The 27951-nt window shown below is 43.5% G+C and overlaps 2 protein-coding genes across 7 annotated transcripts; one reads left to right on the top strand and one right to left on the bottom strand.

The window, feature by feature from the left end:
• The first annotated feature begins 48 nt into the window (after positions 1-48).
• cracd (capping protein inhibiting regulator of actin dynamics) lies at positions 49-19344 on the top strand. Of its 4 annotated transcripts, none has more exons than XM_035177501.2 (10): positions 49-224; positions 7830-7914; positions 11867-12038; positions 12396-12528; positions 12623-12772; positions 13669-13878; positions 13999-16312; positions 17255-17445; positions 17561-17720; positions 17849-19344. In XM_035177501.2, exons 2-10 carry the CDS (start codon positions 7848-7850, stop codon positions 18007-18009), a joined length of 3558 nt encoding a protein of 1185 aa, XP_035033392.1. In that variant the 5' UTR covers positions 49-224; positions 7830-7847; the 3' UTR covers positions 18010-19344. The 4 variants fall into 4 exon arrangements, with proteins under 4 accessions (XP_035033392.1, XP_035033391.1, XP_035033390.1 ...); XM_035177500.2 differs by having other exon boundaries at positions 12617-12772; positions 13672-13878; XM_035177499.2 differs by having other exon boundaries at positions 12617-12772.
• A 656-nt stretch (positions 19345-20000) lies between these two features.
• Positions 20001-27704, bottom strand: aasdh (aminoadipate-semialdehyde dehydrogenase). 3 transcript variants are annotated; one of them, XM_035177274.2, is made up of 14 exons: positions 27258-27703; positions 27005-27125; positions 26027-26319; positions 25748-25940; positions 24887-25116; positions 24692-24807; positions 24438-24610; positions 22949-23282; positions 22747-22859; positions 21958-22657; positions 21711-21874; positions 21220-21345; positions 20977-21132; positions 20001-20479 (listed from the first exon to the last, which is right to left on the bottom strand). In XM_035177274.2, exons 1-14 carry the CDS (start codon positions 27497-27499, stop codon positions 20075-20077), a joined length of 3366 nt encoding a protein of 1121 aa, XP_035033165.2. In that variant the 5' UTR covers positions 27500-27703; the 3' UTR covers positions 20001-20074. The 3 variants fall into 3 exon arrangements, 2 of the variants coding, with proteins under 2 accessions (XP_035033165.2, XP_035033166.2); XM_035177275.2 differs by having other exon boundaries at positions 21001-21132; positions 27258-27701; XR_004698330.2 differs by lacking the exons at positions 20001-20479; positions 20977-21132 and having other exon boundaries at positions 21962-22657; positions 27258-27704.
• Positions 27705-27951: the final 247 nt, after the last annotated feature.

The following is a 27951-nucleotide window of genomic DNA, read 5'->3' as shown; positions in this document are numbered from 1 at the left end:
CTCTCTCTCTCTCTCTCTCTCTCGCGCTGCCACACCCTCCTCCCTCCTCACACGCGTGCAGCTGTGCGGGGCTGTGACGGTCGGTGCGTGCGTGCGTCTCCCTCTCCCCCCCTTCGTCGTCGTCGGGCACCCGCAGCATCAGCAACACAAAAGGGTGGAAGAAGGAGCAGAAGGAGCCGAGCTGCCCTCAGTGCTGGAGCGGAAGGAGCAGGACGAACAATAAGGTGCAGGCTCGAGATTTATTTCTCCTTCCTCTCTTCCATGTTGTGTTTATGATGGTTCATCTGCATCTTCACGACGCTGATGACCTTGTCACTGTTTGTCTCATTTCTCATTGACCTGCTCACATCCTCTTCTCCATCCTTCCTTCCTTCGCAGATGTGTGTTTGTGTGTGTGTGTGTGTGTTTGGGTGCGCGTGCGCGTGTGTAAATGGGCTGGGACTCCGATCCTTTACGTGAAATGCGCAAACGCCGATGTCAACAGGCCAAATTGTCTTAAATGGCTATTTCCCCCCCTAATTCCCCAAAACGAGGCTAATCTCTGTGTTGTAGGTTTTGGATCTTCATCTGTGTCAGTGTGTGAGGAAAAGCAGCGTGCACACTCTTTGTTCTCAGTCTGCAATTAATAGACTGTAATCCTTGTGCGGCAGCATCCGCTAATCTGCCGTTAACGCTTACGTATTGATCCTAAAGGTCTTTCACCACAGCCATCCGCGTCTCTGCTATAACATCTCAGCTGCAAAAGCAGCACGGGCCACAGACTGTGGCGTGGGCCTACATGTGCAACTAAACAATAATGAACATATGCAAGGGTCATTTCCATCAGAGCTGCATCATCGTCAGTGGACCTTGGTGCTGAGACATGGAAGAGGCAGGGAGAGTAGATGGTAGATTGACAGCTGCTGTTGGAGTCAGGTTGGAGTAAACCGGTTATTTGGTTGAGCGCATGTAGCTGTAGTATCATCTGGAGGCTATAAATAATAAATAGATGGATTTATGTGAATGATGTGCTATTAAGCCTCAGAGCTGCGTGTGTGTCATCCTGGCTTATAGAAGAGATCTGACACTTACTGATCCCAGTGTTTTTGAAAGCACTGCAATGTTCCAGCTTCACATCAGCCCTGATGCTCCGGACTCTCAGGTGTGGATGCACAGTAAACAAAGATGTGAACATGTCGTCTCCACTACTTCTGTGCCTATAAGCAACACTTTCAGAGATCTCTGTGGCGTGCCTTTGCCATGCCTGACAGCATGCATTTTATTTGAGTCATGTTTCAACCTTTGACCTGAGATAAAACTAACAATGGACTTGATCTGAATCACTGTAAGGTGGACAAAAGAAAGTCTGACTCAGTTTTATGTGCATCTTGAAGTCAGCTGATATGTCTTATAGCTGTGAATTAAACAAACTGGAAACACCTAGACTGTTAAAAATAAAACAACTGCATTCAAAATTAACCACTAGCCTGCTTCTGCTGTAGGTATAAAGATTTAAAATGTTCAGAGGCACCATGCATGAATAGATGGTTAATTATTTAATCGGTGTATGGCACAGATGTGTATAAGTGAAGCTTTAAGAGCAGTACTACGTATTTAATGTGTATTTTACTTTTACTTGTATTAACATCCGTTCTGCCCTTATCTGAAGCACACAACTGTAATTACACCACACTGAATTTCTTAAGAGACGTTCTGTCCTAGTTATTAAGTCCTCCTGTGGAATGCAAGTTATCATCACGTCATGTGGCTCCCTGATGAGGTTCTACACGTTCATGTCACACTACTCTGCTCCAGATAATGTCTTACAGTACGACTGAGCAATAAAATGATTTCAATTTCATCAATACTAATATACCAAAGGTTCAATATTTGTCGATACATAGCTTATGCATTGTGTTAACACAGCGAGGAGGTTTACACATAATTGATCTATGTCAGATTTGATAAATGCTTCACTGTGTTCATCAAGTGCTTTCCATTCTCTGAGTTTAAAACCACAAACTTCATTCAAGAGCAAAAATCAGTCTGTAAACTTAAAAGAAATAATAATGTGACAGTTATCGTGATAATTAGCGATATCGACTGATATGACCATTTTTATCTCAACAATATTATTTTCCGTTATATTGCCCAGCCCCTACCATACAGTGTGCATTCTGTTCAAACTGCTGTTGTTATTATATCACAGACATGTTTGGGACGTTGAAGTAACTTCGAACATGTCACTGTTTCCAAAATGACAAGTAAATGCAAGACAGATTCATAAGAATAGTCCATTTGAAATTTGTTTTTTCTCCTCTAGGCGAACCTCATCACCCGTCAGCTTATGTAGCATCACTTCACACCCTAACACGTCCATGCAGGTTTGTACGGCAGGTAGAATATAGCACTATATCCAGGTATTTATTTTAGTTTCTCTCCACCATGAAAATTCAGAATGATTGGTTTACCTCATGCAGGTCAAGTACACCAGCTGCTCCTGTCTCACTGAGAGTAGCTGAGGGTGGTTGATCCCGGCCTCTTTTCACATAGAGTGGAGTCATTACGACTCTCTGCTTGTCCTGTGTGTGTGAGTGTATGTGAATACATGTGGATGACTTGTGCTGCTGCTTTACCAGGGGGTTTCTCTTTGTGCTCAGAGTCAGTCAGAGGAGCAGTCTGTGTTTGAAGTGCTATGCTGCTGTAATATAGGCAGCATCCAGGTTGGTAAAGCCCCATCATTACCATATCTCTCTGAGACTGCAGTGTTATGCTGCCAAAAGTGGAGAGTGGGGGGAGCTGGCCTTATTTCACACCAATGCTCATACACACCGCTTTTCTGATTCCAGATCAGATTAATATAAAGTGAGGATCATGTTTGGTCATTTGGGATTGATGGAGCTATAAGCTGCTGTATGAAGTAAACACTGAACAGCTTGACCAGTCCACCCATGTGTGTCATCCTCCATGTACAGATCAGCCCCATAATACCTATATATTTATGACCATAACGTTATTAAGATGTTATGTCGCGCCACGTAACAAGCCATCACAATCACACATGTGCATGCACGGTTACTGTTAACCCACAATGAAAGCCTTTGTGTGCATCGGCCAGTCGAAATGATGAATGCCACTCTGTTCTCCTGCACTGGCTATCTGGCGGGGAAACAAAGTGTCACTTTGTGCCTCTCAGCACAGCAGCACTAACAGACACAGGAGAAGGACCATCTCTCCTCACTTGCTCCTCGCTCTGCCCCGATCCCCGCTGACACCCCCCCTCCCCATAGACCCTGCATGTGCTCCACTCCAACACACATCTGCACTCGCGTTGAGCCCACACCGACACAAGTTTTCAGTCAGGAGTACACGACTGCGCCCTTCAAGGGAAATCAAACTTTCATCCACATCAGAATATAAAGGGGTGTTTATCCACCATTCTCCTGTACACCCCCACACACACACACACACACACACACACACACACACACACACACACACACACACACACACACACACACACACACACACACCACACAACCAAACCCTCACTGTATCTGACACCTGACTCCAGGTAATGCCCTAGATCCACAGTGACAGCAGGCAGGTGGAACAGCCACACACTCATAGATACCCTCGCACACAGAGCGCCTGCAGGACGGTAAGAAGAAATGCTTATACACAAAGTTAGCTCTAGGTCTTGCCTTTCTCGATAGTCTGTATTCATTCTCTCACTGTGCTCACTGCCTCGCTGTGCACACGACCATTATGAGCAGCCCGTGTTGTACAAGGTGATCTCGTGAAGTGTATCAATGTGACAATAATTCTGGCATTTTGCTAAATGTCATTCGAACACATCACGAGTCGCAGTGTGTGTGTTTGAGATGCTGAGGCAGGAGGAGGTGGCATTTTGTTGTTTGTTTACACACAAGCTTTGTTAGCTAGCCAGAGTAGAAAATAGGACCACGGTCATGTGATCTGTGTTACGCATCACTCCAAAATCCATTGTTTCTTCTCATGCACCCTTTGGACTTCTAGTGGAGACAAATGCCAAGAACAGCTGACAGCATAATGTCTGAAAAAAGAAAATGGAGCGGAATATTATATAATTCACAAAGGTGGGTTGTGTTGGTTGTTGGACTGGAATGTGTATTGGACAATGTACTGATCGACACTGCTGGTGTTTGTTTAGTATCTCTTACCAGGCTTTTAGCCACCGCTCACGGCAGTTTACCAGTTATTCGGGTCATCTACCACTGGTTCAGACTGAAATATCTAAACAATCATTGGATGGATTTCATTCAAATTTTGTGCATGCTGTACATTCATGATCCCCTGAGGATGTATACCACTGACATTTCTGATCCCCTGACTTTTTATCGACTGCTGCCATGTGACTAACATTTTACATGGTCAGTTTTGTGCTTAGTGCTTTGCTATTTAGCAAATGTCAGCATGCTAGCACTTGAAACTAAGGGGGCTTTCACACTTCCCCTGTTTGGTCCAGACAATTTGACCTTTCAGTTAAGTCTGGACAAAAAGGACAGGTGTGAAAGATGCATCAGGACCAACAGACCAAAGTTTAGTCCAGACAAAAGAGGTGGTCTCTCTCAAACGAACCATGAATTAGTTTGCTTGCAGTGTGACTTTAGCCATCATTAGACAACAGGAGAAGAAAAAGAAGAGGAAGCAGCTCACAGGATTGCTTGAAGTCTTCACCTCAGACGATATGATGTTTGAACTGTGAGGATTCATTTTGTTGGTAGTGATATACCATAATGATATTGATTAACTGGTTGATTAATTTCATCCATTCAAACTGAAAGACAAAAAGTTAGTGAATAGAATAGTCGAATCAGATGCACGCCCATCTATAAACCAATCAATGTCAGGTATAAGTAGACGCAGCCCACGTAGGTGATGACAACAGGAAGTCATACAAAAGTCTTAAGTCCGCTCCCTAAATTACACTTGGAAACCACAACTAAAAACTACATTTAAACAATGTAACAAAGACATGAACCTTAGATTGAATACAGCAAACATACCTGATACACATTAGCATTTTGTGCATGTTGATGTTAGCGTTTAGCTCACAGCACCTCTGTGCCTCACAGAGCTGCTGGTGAGGCTGTAGAGTCCTTTACTCATGTTAATACACTACACCTCAGCTCCCCCATGTTGACATAGATTTGGGTCAGACATGCTGGCCTGAACTTGACACATCTTTTCTTGGCAACATGAAGATTGGTGCAATCGTTGCCACATGTTGGTGATTTAAATGTGCTTTACCCATTTGTTTGGTATTTTAAGGCCCTTCACAATGTGCATTGTATAAAAATGAGAGGAGATAGGACTCGCATGGAAATGAAGCAGAACACGTTTGTGTTTGATGTTGTATTGAAGTAGAAGAGAAGAGGAAGAAACAGGTCTGTTGACAGCTTAGTTAAAGTGAGATGCTTGACAAAAATGTGCAGCAATCACATAACAATGATGAATAATGTGAATAAACTCTAATAACCAGCCTGTGTTTTTATATTAACATCAAAGACAATCATGCGTTGTGAGTGTGGCAAGAAACCCAGTATATCAGTCTGCTCTGAGCTCTGTAGCAGATGATTCTTATGGGAAAACTTGGTGTTACTCATTTTAGCTGCAGTGTTGTGGCTGACGAACCTCTGATGTTTATTTTTACCATCGCCAAGAAGGTTGGGTTTTCACCCCTGTGTGTTTCTAAGCAAGATTAAACAAAAACAGTTTTCCAGGAAACTTGGGGGAAGAATGTGGATCCAGATCAGGGGACAAATCTGGGAATTTCTTTATCACTTTTCAACATTTTCACCATTTCCCCACGGAGTAAGTCATAGGTCTTGATGGAAAACTTCAGACATGTTTAGGGGACTGATATTTATGAGTGTGTGTAATCTGGTGCAGATGCGAATAAAAATCTGGACCCTAGTGAATTTAAACGTAGTTTCATGAGGGGACTGTTGGGCGGTGGTGGAGGTTTGCACTTCACTGAATGACATTATAGTTCATATTCATTATTACCCAACCTCTTTACCCTTGTGCATTCTGACACTCCCTTATCATCCTTGTGCATTTTGTGCTGCTCAGTGCAGCTGCAGTTAACAACGAACCCAACAAGAACCAAGATGTATTGATACGAAATAAAATTAATAAAATGTCATCTGCTGCTGCAAACATGTTGCCATGGAAACGGGAGGTGGCTCAAACCCTAGAGAATAGTATCGAGTGAGATTGGGACCAAGAGTTGGTGTTGATGACTAGATGACAACAGTGGTAGTGAAGACATGGATTCATCAGGTTTGCTGCAGTCACCTCACACATGATAGATCATGTTCTTCTGTTTGGAAGTGCTTCCCCATCCACCCCTCCTCATGCCACCCTACATGCCACTGCCATGTTCCTCAAAATGAGTGATGCTAACAGACCTAACAAACCCAAACCTGCTCTTCTGTCTCTCTTCTGTATTTACTTTCACCGTTTTTTCTCCCAAAGCCACAGCGGAGGCGTCGTTCTTCTGGGTAAAACAAGCTTTGTGCAAAAGGGCAGATCGATGTTCCCTAAGGTTTTACTGCAGTGGTGCACAGCCATCTCAAGCTGTGCAGCTCAAATAGGTAAACTGTTACTCGGCTCCACCACGTTCGTCTGTCTGCTTTGTCAGCAAGCTACATGCGCTGTAAGGATATGGCACTTAGCCGCTCTAGCAACACTAAGCCATGCCATCAGGGCTGGGGTAGTTGTCCGGCCTGTTCTGATGCAGAGCTGTGTCACCATCAAATGAGCTGCTGGGTCGTCTGAGAGCGCCGAGACGCAGCATCGTGTTATGCCACTGTCATACTATGATGCGGCTGTATCCTTGTCAAAGGCATTTCTCTGCTTCTGTAGAGCACATGGCTGCTCCTTTTGCTTCTCTCATCCCATCTCTATCCGCTCCCCGAGTTTGTCCTCTGCCGCAGTCGGACTACAAACACACACCAGTAAACACAGACCTTTTCTCATCATTGGGACTGGCAGCCAAACAGATAAACAATGAAAAGAAGATCCACAGTATCTCTCTTTACACCAGCAGACACAATCACACACAGTCTCTCTCCAAATCACACACACTCTGTCAGTGTTCACACACACCCAACTACCGAACATGCTTGTTCGCTCCTTGCTCTGTGCTGGCTGGAGTCAGACAGGACAAAGAGCCTTTTGGGGCCAGACATTTCTGAGAGAGTCCATCCAGCTCTGCCCTCCCTCAGGAAGGAAGCCCACAGCATGCTGATCCCACTGGAGACAGCGGGCTTCTCTCCAGCTTTCTCAGTACTGTCTCTCACACTCTCTGGCTTGTGGGTTTACACACAATACATGTCACTGCAGTACATCAGAAAACCTCTGGCTCAGGCAACGTGCTGCAGACAGCTGTTTGCTGGAGGATGCAGAGTTCAGGAAGCCGCCTGTGGATGTTTTGTTCCTGTCTGTTTACGAGGTGTAAATGGTGGTTCATGTGGGTTTTGTGTAATTGTTCCAGCTGTATCTTTATGGCGGATCTCTAATCATTAGACAGGGCAATGGGTCGGTCGCTGAGAGCGAACAAGTTCAACTCAGCTGCTACAAGACTCTTTTTTAAATTGTGTTGTGTATTTAACTGTATTTTAGCTCCCCCTCGACCTCACAAGTGGCCTCAGAGGGCTCCTCCTCCTTGCTTTTAAAAACAGCTTTATCGTTCCGGTACACAAGCCGAACACCTCACTTACCCAACTTTTGAAAGCTCCTACTTTCTCCTTTAAAGCAGGTAACAGCATCCCAATGTTCACTTCCTTCTTCTCTCACCACAGCCAAGGTGCGCAGTGATCATGGCAACGGACGCCGTGGAAAATAAGCATGATATGCTTTTAGAGGTAACCGAATCCAAAGGCCCAGGTAAATAGGAAAACAATGAGTGCTTTTAGTAACATCTTAAAGAGACAGTGTCCTGAAACAGATTCGGCGATCACATCGTGAGGATGACATGACCTCAGTTTAACTCTGTTTTCACTGTCTCTTTAAGAACTGCATGGTGTGGTGATGGGTTTGACCTGATAGAAGAGATTTGCAGAAACCTTTCCTCATGCTTGTGGTGTGCTGTGTCCACGTTTGTTTTTTGTGGCTTCTTTAAACCCTTCTTCATTAGCTTTAATATGATCTGATATATGTTACACCAGTATATTATAACAGCAGTGTCAAGAAAGGAAAACTAACATTAGCAGAGGTCCAGGAATTACATTAGACAGAGTACAGAGATCAAATCCTTATCAGTCAGTGTTAAATTCAGTGTTGAGGAATAATATATACTATTTTGGGAAATTTAGCACTTAGCACTTTCTTGTGAAGAGTCAGATGACAAGATTGACACTATTCCCATGTATTTCCACTAATCAAATGCAAAGCTATAGCAAGCAGCTTAGCAAAATTTGGGGAAATATGTCTTTTCCCTTTCTAATGTCATGTTTATATGGTGAATATAACCGACAGGCAGAAGCTGGTTAGCTTAGCTTAGCATCAATAATGGAAACGGCAGCTATAAAGCTCACAAATAAACACATGTTTCTTATGTATTTAATCCATAGAGAAACTGAAGTTTTAAAAACTAAAAATATTAATGGGATGTTAGAGGCCAGACTACTTAAAGGTTGTCGCATGACAACCAATTCAAATGGCAAATTGTCATTTTACTTTTTAGATTTTGTTTAAATCAATCAACCAAGATATAACATGTTAATCATAATAATATCATAATGGGTGAGTGTTAATTGGGTGAACTTTGTAACCCTCTGAGAGAGCCAGGCTAGCTGTTTGCCCTGTTTCCAGTCTTTGTGCTAAGCTAAGCTAACAGGCTGCTGGCTTCATACTGAATGTAGGCTGGTATCATCGTTCACATTTCACTGTCACCCAGATACAAAAAATAAACATATTCCTGAATGTCAAACTATTCCTTCGATGACATAGAAAATGTATAAATGTATTCTACAAAACCCTGATTGTTACTTTGCTAACTGTGCATAAACCTTAGACCTATGGAATTTAAAAGCACTTCAAAACCCCTTCGCCTCCTGCTGGTTTTCTGTGCTGCCAGTGAGTTAATTTACCTTCACCAGATGTGAAAAATTCACTGTTCACATGGCAAGAGTAAAATCCCAGCAGGGTCCGGGAGGCCCTGGGTCGAAAACATACAAGAGCACAGGAAACCAGAGTTAACCCTCGCGATACGTCAGGGGGCTGCTCTGTGGAGTCGCTACACTCCAGAAAAAAATGTCCTTTCTCGTTTCACGCATGAGTGTGTGAGCATGCCCATGGTGGTGCATTATGGGCTTTATAACAGAGTAGAAGGACTGGACCCGGCCCTGATGCTGGGAGAGCATGCTGCAGGGAGACAGAACATCAGTGCCACACCATAATATCACTCACTGCACCAAAAGTAAGTGAGAGAGGGTCTCACAGTATTGAGTGCGTCATCAATTTGACAAGTGCAATGTTCAAACACTGTGTGTGTCTGTTTAAACAAGATCTGGAGGTTTGTTTGGTGATTTACAGAAGTCTCTCAAAGTCTCCAACACGCACAGATTCATGAATGAAAAATAAAAAATAGAATATCATTATATAGAACGATATAATATATAGTTAAAAGATATACGCAAAAAAAACGGACACATAATCCACCTTTATATGGATCCCTTTAGAACAACAGAAAAAAATTAAACAACGCAAAACGTTCAATAAAGTTGATATTCGATTCAATGATTAGTTGACTGTCCATTTGTCCATACATGTTCAAGCCATTCCTGTAAAGAATAATATTCTCCAGTTGTTTGTCTTCAGGTCATGGACTGTCTCATACAACACGAGCAGCTTGCACTGAACTCACAAAATTGGTTTTTCAGTTTGACATTTTGATAAATCCACTTATTTACTTCTTGACAAGAGTTTGATGAAAACAATATCACCCCACATGTTTCTCTAAAATAAATGTGAAGCTATAACCAGCACCAAGCTAACTTAGCTTGGCATAAAGACTAGAAATAAGGGGATGGAACTAGTTTTGGCCCCAATCTGTTCAAAAACCCGACATATAAAAACAACATGCAGTGGATTTAGGGCATCATGTGTTGGCCTATTTATTTTGACCTGGAGCGTCAACTTCCTGAAGTCTCGGCTGAGTTAATGTGGCATATGACGTCGTGTAAAACCACAACTTATATGTTTTAAGTTTTTATATTACTCAAACAAACAAGATATGTTAAATGGCTGTTTTTACCATTAGACAGAGGCAGGCTGTGGTTTCCTCTAGTTTCCTCTATGCTTAACCAAGCTAACTAGCTGCTAGCAACAGCTTAATGTGAAGTGAACACACTTTACGTGGTGGTCTTGTATTTCATTTAATTTAATAAGACATTTAATTTTAAAAATCATATCCATATATGTGACAATGGTTAAGAACGATACTGTCGCTTTTGTAAAGACAATTCTGTAGATTTTTTGATGTATGAAGATGGTCATTAGTCATGAGTGACACATTCCTAAACTAAAAGTATATAACCATTCGTTGTTAGTTACACCTAAAGGTTCTGTTTACTGTATAACACAACACATAGTGTATTCAGACAGTAACATAACAAATACCTCCTACACTCAAAACACAGTATTACCATATCCTTGTCAGTATATTAATATAAATACAGACACACCAATTAAACTTGTCTTTACTCCCACACACTAATAAAGACGCACACGTCGGGGTCATGGGTCTAACTGTGGAAATTAGTTTACTGTATCATTTCCCATGATGCCTCTGGGTTAGTGAAATCCCACACCAGTTGCTACTTATAGCTCTGAAAGGGATACTCGCCGAGCCCTGAGAAGGCCTGTCTGCACAGTGGTGTAGAGTAGCTGTGTAGCTCTGTAACCTCACCCACTGAGTTTAACCAGAGGGACCTCGGCAAGGAGCTGCTGCTCAGAAATACAAATAAATACACAGACCAAAACACAACAAACACACACACATGTTTAGATGTTCAGAAGAAAACACTCTGTATTTCTTTTTATTGACAGCAAAGAGAGATCCCTCTACATTTTCCAATGAAATCATTTTCTTTTTAGACAAGACAAAGTTTAGTTTGTGTTTAAGATTTTGTATTTATTTATAACATCCAGACATCGAAGAATGATGGGAAATAATCAACCAAAAGTCCAAAAGTTCATTTCTTAATTTGGATTCTTGACTTCCTCATGACCCAGCACTTATCTCTCTGGCAATGACAGCGTTTTTTTATCATTATTTCCACAATCAAAGTTGAACTTTATTATTCTAATTATTCTAATTTGGCAGTTACTGGAATTGCCTCAGATAGATTAGGGGATCTAGGAAGGGATTAGCTCTGCCGTTTAATATCAACAATTGTTGTTATCTACTGAAGTGTTGCTTGGACATTGTAGGTCCAATGTGATATGTCATTGACCTTTGAAGCTCTGTGGATATCACTGCTTTCGTTTCTCCAAGGACAAATCCTGGATCTTGCGTTTGCCAGTTTCCAGTCTGTCATTCCAAAACTTGGTCTCTGTTTTGCTCAAACTAATGCTCTGGCTGTGGGTGCTCTGGTTGTATGGGTGTTGTTTATCTTTTCCACTTCCTGTAAACACAAGTAAGTATGAGAGCCAAGGTTTTCTCCTCATTCCGTATGCTATTTTGATTAATTTTCAAAAAAATTCAATCAATTGCATTTCATTATCCACATGCACAAACACGCCCATACGCACACTGCCCGTTACATAAAGATATAAAGATTGATTGTCTCATTGCTTGTAGCCGTGGTTATCATTTATTTTCCTTCTCCCACAGAGAGAAGACGACAGGGCAAATTCCAGCCCTTCAGACGACTGTTTGGGAAGAAGAAGAAGGAGCGGAAGGCGAAAGGGGGCTTTGATGGAGCAGAGCTGAAGGCGAGTGTTTCTACTGGGGAAGTGTCCAATGGACTCGTATCTGATGATGAGGAGTCCAATCAAAATCTGAGGTTAGTGATATGGATTATATGGATAGTTTCATTATTACACACATAATAAACTTTGCTTTCAGTTATGTCTTGCCACATATATTTTTATTCAGTTAAACAACCAGGCCTCTTATCAGATGTCTTCACAAAATGAAAGTGTGGACACAGATTCACATAAAAGCATCAAGTTGTGGTTACACAATCTGTAGAAAAACAGGGTGAGGCTCTGTTCAATGCAGTTTATGACAAGGCGGGACGTTGATTTGAGCCTTTAATTAATGTGCTCACACTGCCGCTTTGTAAAGACCAAAAGGATTTAGCTCGCTCATGCTAAATGAATGAATGACAGACAGTGCTGACTGCCTCTTTCTTCTGCAGGGGGTTGAATCCCATCGGCTCTCGAGCTCTCTCACACGACAGCATCTTCATCCCAGAGGAGCCGGCGACAGAGCCCGGTCTGGATCACAGCATGTCCCAGGAAAACGTATCGGATAAGGTTCGGAATCTGCAGGTGGGCCGTGTAGAGATATCCGCTGTTACCAATCAATAATCTCCTCTGTATGTGTATAATGTATTTTTACTCCGTGTCGATGACACAGAGGCAGATAGCACAAGGTATAAAGTTTGGCCAGAGGCCGTCTTCCCTGAGAAGGAGTGAGGGAGATGAGGGAAGTTCAGACGAGGAAGAGATTCCCCGGAGCCCTCTGAAGGTGTTGGCCCAGATGGAGGCCGAGCCACAAAAAACAGAACCAAAGGTAGGCCAAACCACAGAACCAAACCACAGCTCATCAACTTGGGTTAGGTTTTATTGTCCACTCTATCTGTTAGGCCATAAACACACTGGGTTTTATTTATCTATTTATTTATCTTTTTACTGAGCTCAGTAATTCCAGTTTTTCTCAGCATGCACCTGCAACATGGAATAACATCCAGATACCATAAAGCTCAACTCATTTTATCTGTAGGGCAATTATAGTTTTTTATTTCACCTTTTACCTCCAGCTATTCATGTTATATTCGATTCATTAGTTTTAATTGAGTCATTTGCTTTACATTTCAATACAATTTTTATGAACTGTATTTATTCCTAAGGATTTGACTTTTGCATTTGTTTTTGCTATTTAGCAAATTTTACTGTTTCTTATTTGTGTTTTCTTTGTGTCTTGGAATGTTTTGTGTATTTTCGGTTCTTGTTGAATGAAGTCCCTACCTCAACGTATTCCCTGGTCAAAACACGAGGTTGTGTGAAAGAATAAAAAACGTATTCAGATGACAGTTGGGTGTTATTTTGAAAGGGAAACTGCAATGGTTAAAATCAAAGTTTGTACTACTACATATACAGTATGTAGCCATAAATAGCTCGAGAGGGACATGCATGAAGACTGACCACTATCTTAAATGAACAGTGGAGTTCGAAAGACGTAAGCTAACCAGAACTCTACCTGCTCCTCATCAACAGTACTGTCAGTAGTCTGTTGCATTGTGGGTAATGTAGTTGCCATATTTGTTTTTAAATCCAAGGAAATAATCTGTGGTTTTGCTGCATCAATCAAAATGAAAACTGAGTCCGACAATGTTATAGGAGTTAAATGACAAATCAGTCAGATCTCCAGTGTTTCAGTTGTTAATAATCGCTCTTTTATTTTGACAGCAGCAGGTGCAAGGGGCTCAGGCACACACCACCCCAGTGAAGTCCCCGAGATCCAAACGAGTTCTTCCACCCACTGGTACGATTGAGTCCATCAATCTGGACGCCGTCCCGCAGTCTGCTCCTCGCTTAGACAACACAGCTGCCAAGCATAAGCTGTCCGTCAAACCAAAAAACCAGAGAATCTCTCGCAAGCATCGACGCGTCACACAGGTGAGTAGTCCAGATATGAGCTGCAGCAAATGGGTGTTAGCATGTTGATTGATTCTGTGACTCTTATCAGCATTTTTAGAAGAAGGAAACTTATTAACAACCATGTTTCCACATCCACAGGAGCTCCAAGACATTTCCATCCCTGGCGTTCTTCAAGAGGACCTGGAGGCAGCAGGAGGGTCTAGTGATGACCAGCGCAGGGCGTCTGTCGAGTCCCTAGATGGCTTCAAGAAACAGAGACTCCATGAGGAGGAAAGACAGGAGACAAGGAGGAAGAGAGAGCTGGAGGAGCAGAGGCTCAGACAGGATGAAGACGAGAGGAGGCAGAGGGCGGAGGAGATGAGGCTGCGTGAACTAGAGGAGGAAAACGAGAGGTGTCGTAAATGGCAGGAGGAGGAAGAGAGAAGGCTTCGAGAGGAGGCAGAGAGAAAGCTGAGGGAGGAGGAGGAGGAGAGGAGGATTAGAGAAGAGGAAGAAACTAGGCGGCGAGAGGAGGAGGAGAGGAACCAGAGGGAGGAACAGGAAAGGAGAATGCGAGAAGAGGAGGAGCATCGACAGAGGGAGGAGGAGGAGGGGAGGAGGCGACTGGAAGAGCAGAGGAGGAAAGAGGAGGAGGAAAGGAGGAGGCGTGAGGAGAAAGAAGAGGCTGAGAGAAGGAGGAAGCTGAGAGAGGAAGAGGAGAAAAGAAAAAAGGAGGAGGCTGAGAAGCTAAGGTCGCAAGAGATGGAGGAAAAGAAAAAGATGGAGGCAGAGGAGAGGATGAGAAAGGAGGAGGAGCAAAGGAGGATGTTTGAGGATGCTGATGGAAGCTCAGATCCACAGGAGAGGAAGAGGAGGGCCGAGGAGATGCGATGGAGGGAGATGGAGGAGAGACAGAGGCCCTTCTCTTTCAAGGTTTCTTCTGGAGAAAAGCAGATTTTGTTCCAGAAGGTCAATCTATCGCCTGTTACGCCGGCCTCCGGCTACCAGAGTGGTGCTGTGGCTGAACAGAGAGATGGAGCTAAGGCCTTTTCCTCTGAGGGACCAGAATCCCCCAACCTGCCAGCATCTCCATATGTCCCCCACACAGCCATCTTAGTGACGGGCGCCCAGCTCTGTGGGACGGCCGTCAATTTAGACCAGATTAAAGACACAGCCTGTAAGTCTCTGCTGGGTCTGGGGGAGGATAGAAAGGCCCAGGGTACACCGCCAACCAAGAGTAAAACGTCACCGGACCGCAAGTCTGGCAAAACCAAATCACTCAATGAGTCTGCACTCTCTACAGACAAAACCAGTGCAGCCGTCCTGGCAGAGTGGGCGAGTATCCGATCCAAGATATTCAAGGGGGTGGAAGATGGCAAGTATGACGACTACCCAGACGTGAACAGAAACCAGCCTCAGCCCGGCAGCGAGGACCAGCCCGCGCTCTCCCACACCAACCTCAGGAAGACCATGTCTGCCAGCGCCAAGTTCTCCATCACCCCTGCGAAGAAGAAGTTTGGAGATTCAAACAGGAACTCTGAGGTGTTAAGTGCTGACGCTAAGGAAGCGGAAGAGGAAGCTACTTTGTCTGACAGCCCCACTGCTGAAGTCTCTCCAGCTCCAACCAGCAAACCTCAGAGCAAGACAAGTAAAACCGTCCGCATCGTAGAAAGAGGGTCAGAGGAATGTATGTTTGCCAAAGACCTCCCCTCTTTCCTGGTTCCCAGCCCTGGAGCCAAGTCTGACGGGGCAGAGCTGAGGAGCAGGGCCCAGAGTGAGATAGTGATGTCTGAAAGTAGAGAGGAGGGAGAGGAGCAGGGCCAGGGCAGTGAGGATAAGGCCTCACCTTTTGGAATAAAGCTGAGGAGGACTAACTTCTCCCTGCGTTTTCACAGCGAACAGTCCACTGAGAAAAGGAAGAAACGCTATAGTGCTGGCGACAGCTTTGACGGCGTCCCTTCACCTCTCACCCCCATCGAGCCCGACCTTGATGCATGCTCTGTCTTCTCTGACAAATCAAGTCCTGCGTCTCCCCAGCAAGAAGGCGCGATCTGCAAGTTCTTACATGCGTGTGCCTCCCCCGTCGGCCCTCGGGCTAAACAGGGAAAGTCTACCAGCCCAACCGCACGCAGCGAAAGTGAGACAGTGCTTTCAAAACCACCGATCTACCGAAGACCAACCACGTCACCCAGGTCTACCGGATCAGTCCCGACTCCTCCCCCATCGCCGCTGCCTAAAGTGGTCCACGCGCCTCCCAGTGATGCTCTGATCCAGAGAACAGGAGGCAGGGATTCATCCAGCCAGGAGCCAACAAGCAGGAGCGAGGAACCTTCAGCGGTGGCCCACTTGCACCGGAGCAGTCATGGCCAGGTCCAAGGGGAGGAGGAGGTGAAGGAGAAGAGATCCTTCTTCCCCTCTATCAACATCCCCTGGAGGGAGAAGGCGGACAGAAAGACAGAGCTCATCAGAAAAGGTCAGTGTCACTTTATCTAGGGAACCCCTCTGTAGCGTTAATCAGAACTCAAGTGTTAGCCTGAAGATGCTGTTCAGTTAATCTGTGAGTCCAAGTGAATTGTGCCAGATTTAATGAAATTTACTACAGATAGTCCTGATATATCACATTCACAGGAACGTGAGGTCCTTCATGCAAGGCCACCGTGACCTTCAAGTCAAGTCTACTTTATTGTCATTCATCCACATACAAACTATGCAGATGATGAATTCGCGTTTCTCACAGGCCAATGTGCAAAAAAGAGAAACAACAGAACATATTAAAAACACAACAAAAATAAAAACACAATGTAAACACAGGACAGAGCCTTTAGGCGGTTTGTCAGTTCTGTGTGCGCACTCGAATACTCAGCAAAGTTTAAAAGCTACTTTTTCTACTAAAAGGTTTACCTAGTATACGCAGTGGATAATAAATGGTATGATACTATAATATGACCGTTCACTGACCTTTGGCTACCAAATCAAATCAATTCAGACTTGAGTCCGAATATTTCTACAAATTTGTAGAAATTCAAGGCGTTTGTAGAAATTCAAGGCGTTCTTGAGATGTGTGAGATGAGAGTGGGACGGATGGACAGACAACTGGAAAACAGCCACTGGCTGTGGCCGGCATGGAGGCATTAAAACTTGTTAAATGTAAATATGGGCATGTCGATGTTTTTACAATTTGGGCTGGTGTAAATGTTAACCTTTTCTTTAGTATCGAAGAGCTTTGGCTTCTTTTGTTATAGATGAAAAATTTAGATTTGCAGAAAAACAAGCTTATATCATACCTTATATAATATAACTTACATAATAAACCATAGAGTACAGTTAGAGTAGGTTGTTCAGAAACAGAATCAAGACACTTTAAACTCTATCCTGTCCTTATACTATAAACAAATAATGATGTGTTCCTGTGTAGAAAAACCGTCCCTGCAGAGCAGACACTCACTGGACAGTGCCAGGGTGCAGGAGAAGGAGGCCGGACCCTTGTGGATCACTCTGGCTCTGCAGAAGCAGAAGGGCTTCAGGGAGCAGCAGCAGAACCGAGAGGAGCATCGTACCCAAAGAGAGGCCAAACAGGCTGTGAAACAAGCTCGAGAGAGAGACAGTGTACGTGAGCCAGCCACAGCAGCTCCTCACGCAATCTCTGACAGATCTGCTCCGCGCACATTCATCTCCTGAACATCGTTTCCCTCGTCTGAAAGAGTGTGAATGTGTATTGCAGGTTACTCTGCTGAGTCCCACGGAGAGCAAAGGCAGTGGGAGTTGTAGTCCTTCTAAACCTCAGACACCAGAGGAGCCCAAGAGACCCGACAGCCTCTTCGGTCGTTTAGAGCGCAAAGAACAACTGAAAAAAGCCAACACTTTACCCAGCTCTGTCACTGGTAAGAACAAACGTGAACAATACTAAAGACAATTTATTATTGATGATAATCAGCCTTTGATAATCAATTCTTCTTTTAGGTCATCAACAAGAAGAAATTAAGAAAAACTATTTCTGTTTACGTTTCAGTTGAAATCGCTGACTCTACACCGTCGCCACCTGCTGTCAAGGAGGTGTCAAAGCGCTTCCCCTCCAGTGACTCTCCGCAGGTGTCCACGGAGCCGGCCTGGCTGGCCCTGGCCAAGCGGAAGGCCAAAGCCTGGAGCGACTGTCCTCAGATCATCAAATAACATCCTGTCCCAGCTTCACAGTCACTCACACACACACACTCACAGTCTGCACACTGCCCAGAGTCAGCGTCACCCCTCCCCTCCCAAAACCTCCAGATCCCACCAATCACCATGACAAAGCCCCCCATCGCCTCATAACCACACACACTGGCTGGTACTATTATCACGTTAAAGTGCGCTTCACATTCAAATAACCCAGTACAACTGCACAGATATATTTAAACAACTGCTGCGAGCATGCACATCCTGTATACAAATACACAATGTATATGTCCCGACAAGGCCCAGTCCTCAGCAGCCAATCACAACCATGGCTGGCCATTGCAATAGCCAACCCCCAATTTCCTTTTTTTATTTTGTAGGCAACTGTGTCACCATGGTTGTGAATAAATGTGTGTGAAGCTCTCACATGTGACAGTGTTTCATCAGCAGAGGGTAACTGTCAGAAGTGTGTTTCAAGGGCTACCAGTAACAATACTACTCAACATGAGCCTGCTGAATCTGCTTGTGGACGACTGATGGAATCGTCGCGGACTCTTAATATTTACGTGAAGCGGCAGATTTGTGTTTGTGTTGAAACAAAAACTGTATCTCTACTCTGAGCCTGTTTGTCATGTACAAAAGAAGAAGCCTTTTATTTCTCTTTTTTTTACTCATACTGGAAAAACTTAGCGTTACAACAACTCTCACTGTGTCCGTGATAACTGTGATAGCTGTCAAACAAGCTATTGTACAATTTTGCCATTATAAAGGGACAGGATCATAATCACACGGTGGGTGCACCTAAACACAGCACTGAAGACCACAAGTGTTACTGGGCATTTTACAGTGAGCCGCGCACTTTCCTTGCGGCCGTGTCATGACGTAAACTGGATTTGTTTGCTTTGCTAAACGGAGATAGACACAACGCCTGCCTGCTGTAACATAGGATTCTTGTAGCCGTCCTCCTGTAACACACCGTTTGTAGGCTTACGCCATCACTTCCTCGTAAATGTGATATGAACTTCTTACATGACGTAACAGAAAAAAAGGAAACCTCCAGCATTCTCATTTCCTGCCACTCACTTAATGATCTGTATATGTATGTAAGTATGTACTGTATGTTAAATCAAAAGCTTCAGTCAGAGGGGAGAGGCCCCTGCGCCTGAGTCACTTTGTCATTTTGTTTCTAACTATGGTCGTGCACAATAGTGTAGTGTACGCAGTGTTATACGTAACAAAAAAAATGTTTGGTATTATTTGCACTTTTTTGTCCCACTTAGAGGTATTCATGAGAAAATTCTTAAAGAGAAACAAAATGTTATGAATAATGTAAATTAAATACTGATGTCTGAACCGCAGGACTGAAGTCTCATTATTTGACTGTTGGAAATCTTTTATTTGATCTTTTTCATTCTTTATTTTATTTATTTAATCCAACAGCGCATTATTACACCTCCAAAAACTTGTCTTTTTTCCTCAAAATGACATCTTCAGGTGTGTCTTGAAAAAAAAAGAATACTTTCAAATATGTTTATGGTGAAACGTCATTTTCAAAAGTAGAGCATGGTGTTATCATGCTTCTGTTCCATATAAACAAACACAACTTAAACAATATGCAAAAATAATAATATAAATTAATAAAATTAATCATAAATTGGATTAAAGTACCAAAAATAAAAAAAACACACAGATGCTCTAACTTTATACTGTTAAACATTCTATCCCCGGCTGCAACGCAGGATTTGGCTCCATCTGTGACACGTGAGACGGACAGCTGTCTCAGGCTCCTCAGGGAATATTCTAGGCAGCTTTTGCTTGGAATAATGTAATCTTTGAAGTATTTTTAAACTGAATTAAACAGTGATGTGTATTTATAGAACTTGTGTGTATATAAGCCAGATTCTCATATGTCGTTTAGTATTAAGTAAAAAGTCCCCTAAAGACCTTAAAAAGGATCTAATGTCATTTGGTGACTGGGATCTATAAATGTGCTGATATCATGTAAAACTTTGAAACATATTTTCTTTGCTACGATTCAGATTAAAAGACAATTATTTACAATAAAATCAGTACAAAAATACATTTAATCCTTCTGTGCTTCCTCTTTGACAGTCAGATTTAAACAATACACATAGTCATTGCGGCACCCGATAACAAGAGAGCGTTTGTACACCACTGGGGATGAAAACAGTTCCCCTGGTAGAGAGTGTGAGGCCAGCATTTGTCCATTTTCACCATCCAGGATCCAGACTGTGCCGTCTGTCGAGGCCAGGCCCACCAGCTTCCCACTCCTGCCCACAGCCGAGCCGTCGAACACACACGGACTGGAGAACACTTTGCCTGACGTCTGGAAAGACCAGACTAAAGATCCGTCGGCGCAGTTTAAACAGTACAGGTGCCCGTCATGTGATCCACACAGAAGCCTCTGCTGGTCCGGTGAGACACACGGAGACGAGAAGACGGGTCCTTTTGTTGAAAACTGCCACATCTGCAAAAAAACACAAGAGTCACACCACAGCATGTAACAACTGCTTTGGGTTCAGTTTTTACTGCAGGAAATTCAATTTGCAGAAGAGAAAACAGTTGAGGTTTCAGTCCTGGTAACAGTGGGAACAGCAGGTGTGATTTAACTAAAATGCAGCAGCTGAACAGAGATTTGTATTAGAGTATTAGCAGTAACTTGTTCCTGCTTTAACACTTATGAACACAAAAAGCTTCAAATGCAGAAGTCTGTATTTGAGTACCAGCAGAAAACCCACAAGAAAACTTTTATTCATTGAATAGTTTATATTCTGTATACCTGAAAATACGTATAGAGAAGTGTAGAGTCGGACTTTAAAGTAAATTCAGTTTTTGTACTTTACAGGATCAGTTTACATCTGTTATGGATCTGCAATGTTTGTTTTTAGTTAAGGAGTCAAACTTTTGGCCTGTTGCCTTCCACGGATTAAATCCTGAACCGAGGCCACTACAAACTACTGCTACCTGGGTCTGAGCTCTGCTTCTCACCAGTTTCCCCGTGTTGCTGTAGCAGCGGATGTTTCCATCCACAGAGCCGATCGCAACAAGACCAGAGGAGCAGTTTGGTGATGAGAAGAACGGGACGTCCCTGCAGTCGGACCACAGGACCTCTCCACTGTCCTGAAACAGGTAACCACATGTTTGACCCCCTGTCTATATGTCCTCCATTTAACAAAATGACTAAAGTTTGGGATTTTCTTCACTCACAGGGTTGAGACAGAGGAGGCGACCCCCCAGTGACGCCACGTACAGCTGTCTGAGGGACGGCTGGAGACAGGGGGAGGAGAACACAGCTCCACCACCACAGTGACGCTTCCAAACACACTGCTTAAGCTAAAAACACAGAACTGTATTAAACCCGGGAGGAGAAACGACTTTGGTCATCCATGACAAAAGATACAAAGGTCAAAAGGTCACAGCAGACATGATGAATACTCCAAGATGAGTATATATATATATATATATATAATTTTTAATAAACTTAATAATATTTTTTTATTAATAACACAATAACACAAGACACTGTCGTCAAACTTCTTGGAGAACTGGCAATATTATCTTTGTCATTACTATTTCTAAAGTTTTAAGAAAATAATAGAATCAATTCAAAGTGTATTCTCCCAGTTTAGGAGCACTCAATATGAATTGAATCCCCACACTATGTTTTTTATCAGTTGTTTTCGGTCCAGCTTGCTCACCTTTGGGTTCAGGGCGTAAACGTGTCCATCGTGTGAGCCCACTATCACCAGACCTGTGTGAGGATCCACGGCAGCAGAGCTCTTCACGGCGTCTCCCGTCTCAAATATCCACCGCGTCTTTCCGGATGCAGCGCACAAGAAATGAACACAGCCATCGTAGCAACCTAGGAAAATACAGACATAAAGCTTGAAGACAGTAACTGACATTTCAGGATCAAAACAAGATATGTAGAAAGTAGTTACAGACCTACAATCACCAACGTCCCACAGTGAGACACAGCAGCTGACGCCTCGATCCTGTCCCCAAGGACTCGCTCCCACAGAAGGCTCCCGGTGTCTAGGTCTAGAGCCTGGATCCTGTGAGAGTGAGAGCCGATGAACACGGTCGTTTTGGCCTCATCCGACCTCTGATCTGTTCTTTCATGGACTAGAAGCACCGGGGAGGCGTCCACGCATCTGCCTGTGTCTGAGGACCAGCTCAGACAGAGGCCCACAGCATCATCTCTCCGTTTCTTACTTAAATCTTTCTCTCCGACTGCATCCGCCTGAAAGCCTGATCTGACATTAATCTCTATCACCTCTCCTGCTCGTCTTATAACTTTAAAAGCCTGTCTCTCCCCCTGCGGCCTCTCTTCTGCTGCAGACTGAGACCCTTTGCGTTCTCTCTTCACTAGAACAACAGACGGAGCAACAGCGTGCCGTTTCTGGGCCTCGGGAAGTGGCGCTGTGCTGTTCTCAAGTGGTGGCGTCAGTGTCACTCTGGCAATGTAGGTCAGGATGTCAGAAAAGCTGCCATCAAATACAACCTCCAGGAGTCCAGGTGAAGTGACTCCCACAGCGGAGAGGATGTCCTCACAGAGGTGCAGCGCCTTCAGAGAATCTCCTCCACTCAACAGGAAGTTGGATTCCTCATCAACGGTCACATCTTCAGGTAAACCTAACGTATCCTGTTTATGGGACACAAAGCTGAGGATGAATATATACAGACATTAAGATATTTAAATGTGGAGCTGTGTCATTAAACGTGGGGAAATACCTGCCACAGAGACTGAAGGGTTTGCTTTAGTTTGCTGAAGTCTCCCTGTGGAGCCTCTAAACCCCGTTTTTGTCTTTGGTATATTTTCATTAGTGCCTCCATGTCTACTTTGCCTGCCGAAAAAAACAACATTAGAATCCCTATAATGCTGAATGAGTGCACTGCTGTGTCTCCTCTGGAGTGACCTGCATCTGCTGCTCACCATGAGGCGTCAGGCACAAGGCCGGGACCAGCAGCAGTGTGTCAGGAACACTGTGCGACGGCAGCAGCAGAGACAGCTGGTCCACAATCTGCCTGCTCAGATCCCCGTCCGCACCGCTCATCTGCTGCTGCTGGAGTCTTACAGGAGAGCGGAGGTCGTCCTGATGCTGAGCCAGAGCTGAGGGGGATTTCTCCACGTGCAGCTGTGCAGGAGAGGGGAGAGGAGCAGCTGCTTTCTGGCCTCCAGATGTAGACGCCACCACAAAGGCAAGCAGCCGAACGCCTTCGTACAGACCCACAGCACAGGCCTCCACCTGAGGCAGACTCGATATGAGCTGAGGGGGATTAAACATAAACATGTCTATCATCCAAATAGTCTGCAGACAAAGAAAGAATTGTTCATGTGGATCCATGATCTTCTGCTGTTGCCAAAATATTTATTTTGTGATTTAAAGTCAAATATGTCTCTTCTTTTCTGATAGAATGTAGACTGAGATATGTTCACAGTTTTAATGCCAACCTACGAATGCACGTTCACCAGGGTGAAAGAAAATCACCAGAGAAAAGACAGACATAGAGATTTATGGATTCATTAATAAGATGCATTTTATTGCTGTTCTCTATATTTTGTTTCCTCAAAATTTATTACTAACTTACATTTTCTTTAAAATGGACATTTTCACTGATTTCCCAGGGAATCATTCATAATCTTGATAAAAAGAAATATCTTTGAGTGTTTGAAATTTGGTGCAGGTTGATTGGGCTTAAGGAGACTGTTGGGCCTTGGTGGTGGTATGTGCTCCACTGAGCTCCATTGTAGTTCACAATGTTTTTAATTACTTTCTTTTGCCTGTGTGTATGTTGCTCTACAAACACAAAAACAATGTATAAATCCATTGAAAATGCTAAATTGAAAATTGCTGGAGTAACAGCCTCTCAAAAAAGCAACCAGCTCATGAACAATGTGGAGAACTGAGCAACTAAATTACCAGATGCTTTTCACAGCAGCTGGTAAAGACCAAAATGAAGCTAAACGAAGAACCCAACTCCAAATGCTCCTGCTCTGGTTTAACAAGGTTATAACGTATCAGTGTACTTTGTTGCACTGCCCCCATGTGGCCAATGAACTCAACTGTTCCTGATTTAACTTCAGCTACAGATGACCCATTCCTCTCTAGGCCGAGACCTGCAAGCTTCAAAACTACATCATCTCTTTCTTGTTGAGATTAACAGCAAAACCTACAGTGTGAGCTACATTATCATTTCCTTCAGTAGTTTATGATAAATCAACAATAAATACCACTTTACTGCCTTTGATTTGTGTATTTTGATGTATGTGAATTAAGTGAAAAATACTTTATTTATTACTTTATTTATTCATCAAATTCTCTTTCTAGAAACTAAGAATTAAATATGACACTGAACATAAATAAATATAAACAAATAAATATCATTGGCAAAATACAGTTTATACATACAGAACACTGTACCTGCTGCAAGCCGTCCAAGTTCACCCGTTTCCCGTTGCGTTTTATCAGCCGGTCTCTCCGTCCCAGGTAGAACAGCTGTCCGTCTTTAACATTCACCCAGTCTCCAGTGGCTCTCATTGTCCCGGGGATAACATCCTCCTCATCGTCCAGGAGACACACTCTGTCCTCTCCACCTGCAAACACAGGTCACATGGATTCACTTCACCAAAGTAGGATCTGCATGCATGTGTGTGTCACAGTGAGATCTTTCTCACCTATGAACACCTGTCCTTCACCCCCTGTAACAACGCCACCATGTTCATCTCTGACTTCCACCACCGTGTCCATCAGAGGCGTCCCGAGAGGTACAGAGGCCGCCGAGCTGGAGGATCTGTGATGTTATAGATGTGTTAGCTGCAGCTGATATGAACATGCAGATTTCAGAAATAATTTTAAAGAGGAGCACTCACAGGTTGCTGGACTGTGGTATTTTGTAGCAGCAGGCCCAGCACGACACCTCTGTGATACCATAGATATTGAAGAAGAGGGTCTTGTTGTCCTCGTGCCTCCAGCTCCTCAGCAGAGCCGGCGAGGGACAGGCCTCTCCACCCAGAGCCAACACCCGCAGCGAGGAGCCGCACGACAACACCTCCTGTTGTAGGACGCGGTGCCCGAAGCGGCAGAGCAGAGTGGGCGTGACCTGCGGAAACAAGAAAACACCACATTATAGGGGATATAAAGTTTGTGTGGGCCATTCCAGGTAAAGTATTGTTGTAAGTATTGATCAGGATTTCCTGCAAGTTTAAAAAAAATCTAAATTAAGGCTTTGTAAGAACCTAATGAATGACATTGAAGCACAACGTAAAGTGTGGCAGATATGAAGGAACATTGGAGTCCCATGAATTACTCACACTTCCCCACAATTGAAGATAAGGAGAAGTAGCCTAGTAGAGAATAACCCTCGATACGCCATGTTATCTCGCAAACTACAGAATATAAACATAGTTTTTCCCACAGACAAGCTGAGTGTAGTTATCAGCTCTATGTTGGTCTTGTAGTTTTATTACAGCATGCTAATATCTGTATCGTTGAGACAGTACAAACTATGCATGCCGTCAAAACATTTATCTAAAAAAGCAAACAAACTTTAAAACACAAACACAGTCGTGTTAAATGAACGTTAATTTAAATAAGATGTACCAAGAATGTAATATCTTCACATATTTAAGACTTTTTAAGACCTAAAGATAAGTTGATTACATTTAAGACTGTTTTAGACTTTTTAAGACACCACTGAAATCCTGACTGATGAAAATCTGGAACCTTCTTGCCTGTAAGACCGTCGTGTTGTGATGCTCGAACAGCAGCTGAGCCAATCGATTGGGCATTTTCTTGATCACAGAGGGGATAATGAGGAGCTGTGCCCCGGATGATAAGGCCAGGAAAATATCCACCACAGAGGGGTCAAAGGTTAAAGGCGAGGCCATGAAAACCACATCATCTGCTGTCATCTGAAACAACGATCTGAGCAAAGAGAGGTGCACTTTTAAATATTTATCAAAATGATGTTCCAGAGCAGGAGATAGAGGCATGAAGGTAGAATTCCTGACCTCAGGTGCAGAATATTGGGGAGGATACACTTGTGTGGTACCCTCACAGTCTTTGGAAACCCAGTGGTTCCAGATGTGTGCAGCACATATGCCAAGTCCTTGTGGCCACAGTCTTTTTGCTCCACAGCTGTATCACAGACTTCAGCACCATCTGTCCTCAACACAGTCTGTTGTGTTTCCTGATTGTGTTCAGCGACTGGCAGCAGTGTGACCCGTACCACTGTCAGTTTAAACCTGGGCAACACCACACACACATCAACAGACATGTGTTTGACAACAGCCGTCTGGAAACGCTGGATGGAAAAAGGAGAGAAAATCCATGAAATATTCATTGAGCCCCAGGAAAGACTTCAAAAAAAGTCACGTTGGAACTTTACAAATATACAACAGAACAGAAAATTACAATACAAAATTAAAAGATAAAATATATGAATCTTCTTTTATCTTTTTACAAACTCACTTTTTTTATTTGACCCATACAGAGTGTGCCACTACCAAAAATCCTGAGGTACTATGTAGGCAGTTGGTTATGGTCATGTGATTACTTTTATATTTCTGAGTGAATTTGCAACACTGTTGATCAATATCTGCAAAAATGAGTCCTATGTTATTGGCTTATTTGTGGCCCCTTCTTTAAAATATATATTATGTGAATACGGAACAGATTGGATTATTTCAACAGAAGAGCATAAGGGAGGAACTAAATGGGATCTGATTTTCAGGGCCATAATTAAATTGTTTAGGGGAAACTAAATACATATACGAGTATGTAGTCGGGAGGGTCAAGACATTTTTTGCCAATAGGGAAGCCAATTACTTTGGCTAATTTTGTGTTGCTTACTTATGATGTCTCAATCAATCCAGAGAGAAACAATATCTAATTCAGCTGAACCTGAAGACATCTTTAAATATTATATGTGCATCATTATCTGCAATTTGACATGTGTATTAATATGAATAAAATGTGAAATATTTCACCGGCAGGAGGTCAGTCTTCACAGCACAGTACTTGAGGCGACACTGGTTCATGACTCTGGCAGAGAGAAGTCCTGGGGCCTCTGGGTCCAGTGGGACGTAGGCAGCTGGAGACTGAAGGATCCTGACAACAGCACAGAGTCGTTCATGGACACACCCACACACAGACACACACACAGACACACACACACACACACACACACACACACACACACACACACACACACACACACACACACACACACAGTGAACTCACCCCAGGATCCACACTGGTATGAACAGATCATCACCACAGTACAGCCCAATGACTCCGTTACTATGAGCACAGTTGTCCCGCAGAACATGAGACAGATCGGAGGACAGCTCCACCACCTCTCGGTACCGCAGAGACAGCGGGCTCCCGGGCACCGAGCCGCCGCTGTCGTATGTCACCGCTGCCCGGTCTGGGTGCAGAGAGGCGGCGGCGGACACGAGCTCCTGCAGCGTCCCGGCAGCCATACTTCACTGTCTGGACGATAACTTGAAGCATCACATGGGTTCGATCATATGTTGTTAAATTCAGTCTGGGGAGATTTTGTTTACATCCGGACAGAGCGCGTTGCTGGGTTTTGTTGTCGCCTGAAGATGACATGCAACGTGAAACTGACGTCTCGCTAATGGTTAGTTCACTGGCGGAAACTGGGAATGATCAGATTCACTCTAACTACAAGAACAACAATGATAATAGTAATGATAAAAATAACGATAAATAATAATAATAATAATATGTGTGTGCGTGCGCGTGCGAATTTATATTCACTAAATATGTTATACGTAACGTGAATTCAAATCGTTCACACTGTCACTGCTACACATTGTAGCCATCTCCATCGAAAACTAAATTTATATTTGTATATATGTTATATTTGTATTCAAGTGATATTTTTATTTCAGTTATATTTGTATTTCAG

This window comes from Hippoglossus stenolepis, chromosome 14 (assembly GCF_022539355.2).
Source record: "Hippoglossus stenolepis isolate QCI-W04-F060 chromosome 14, HSTE1.2, whole genome shotgun sequence".
NCBI classification, from domain to species: domain Eukaryota; kingdom Metazoa; phylum Chordata; class Actinopteri; order Pleuronectiformes; family Pleuronectidae; genus Hippoglossus; species Hippoglossus stenolepis.
The sequence above is the reverse complement of the archived record's forward strand: the minus strand, read 5'-3'. Positions and strand labels throughout refer to the sequence as shown.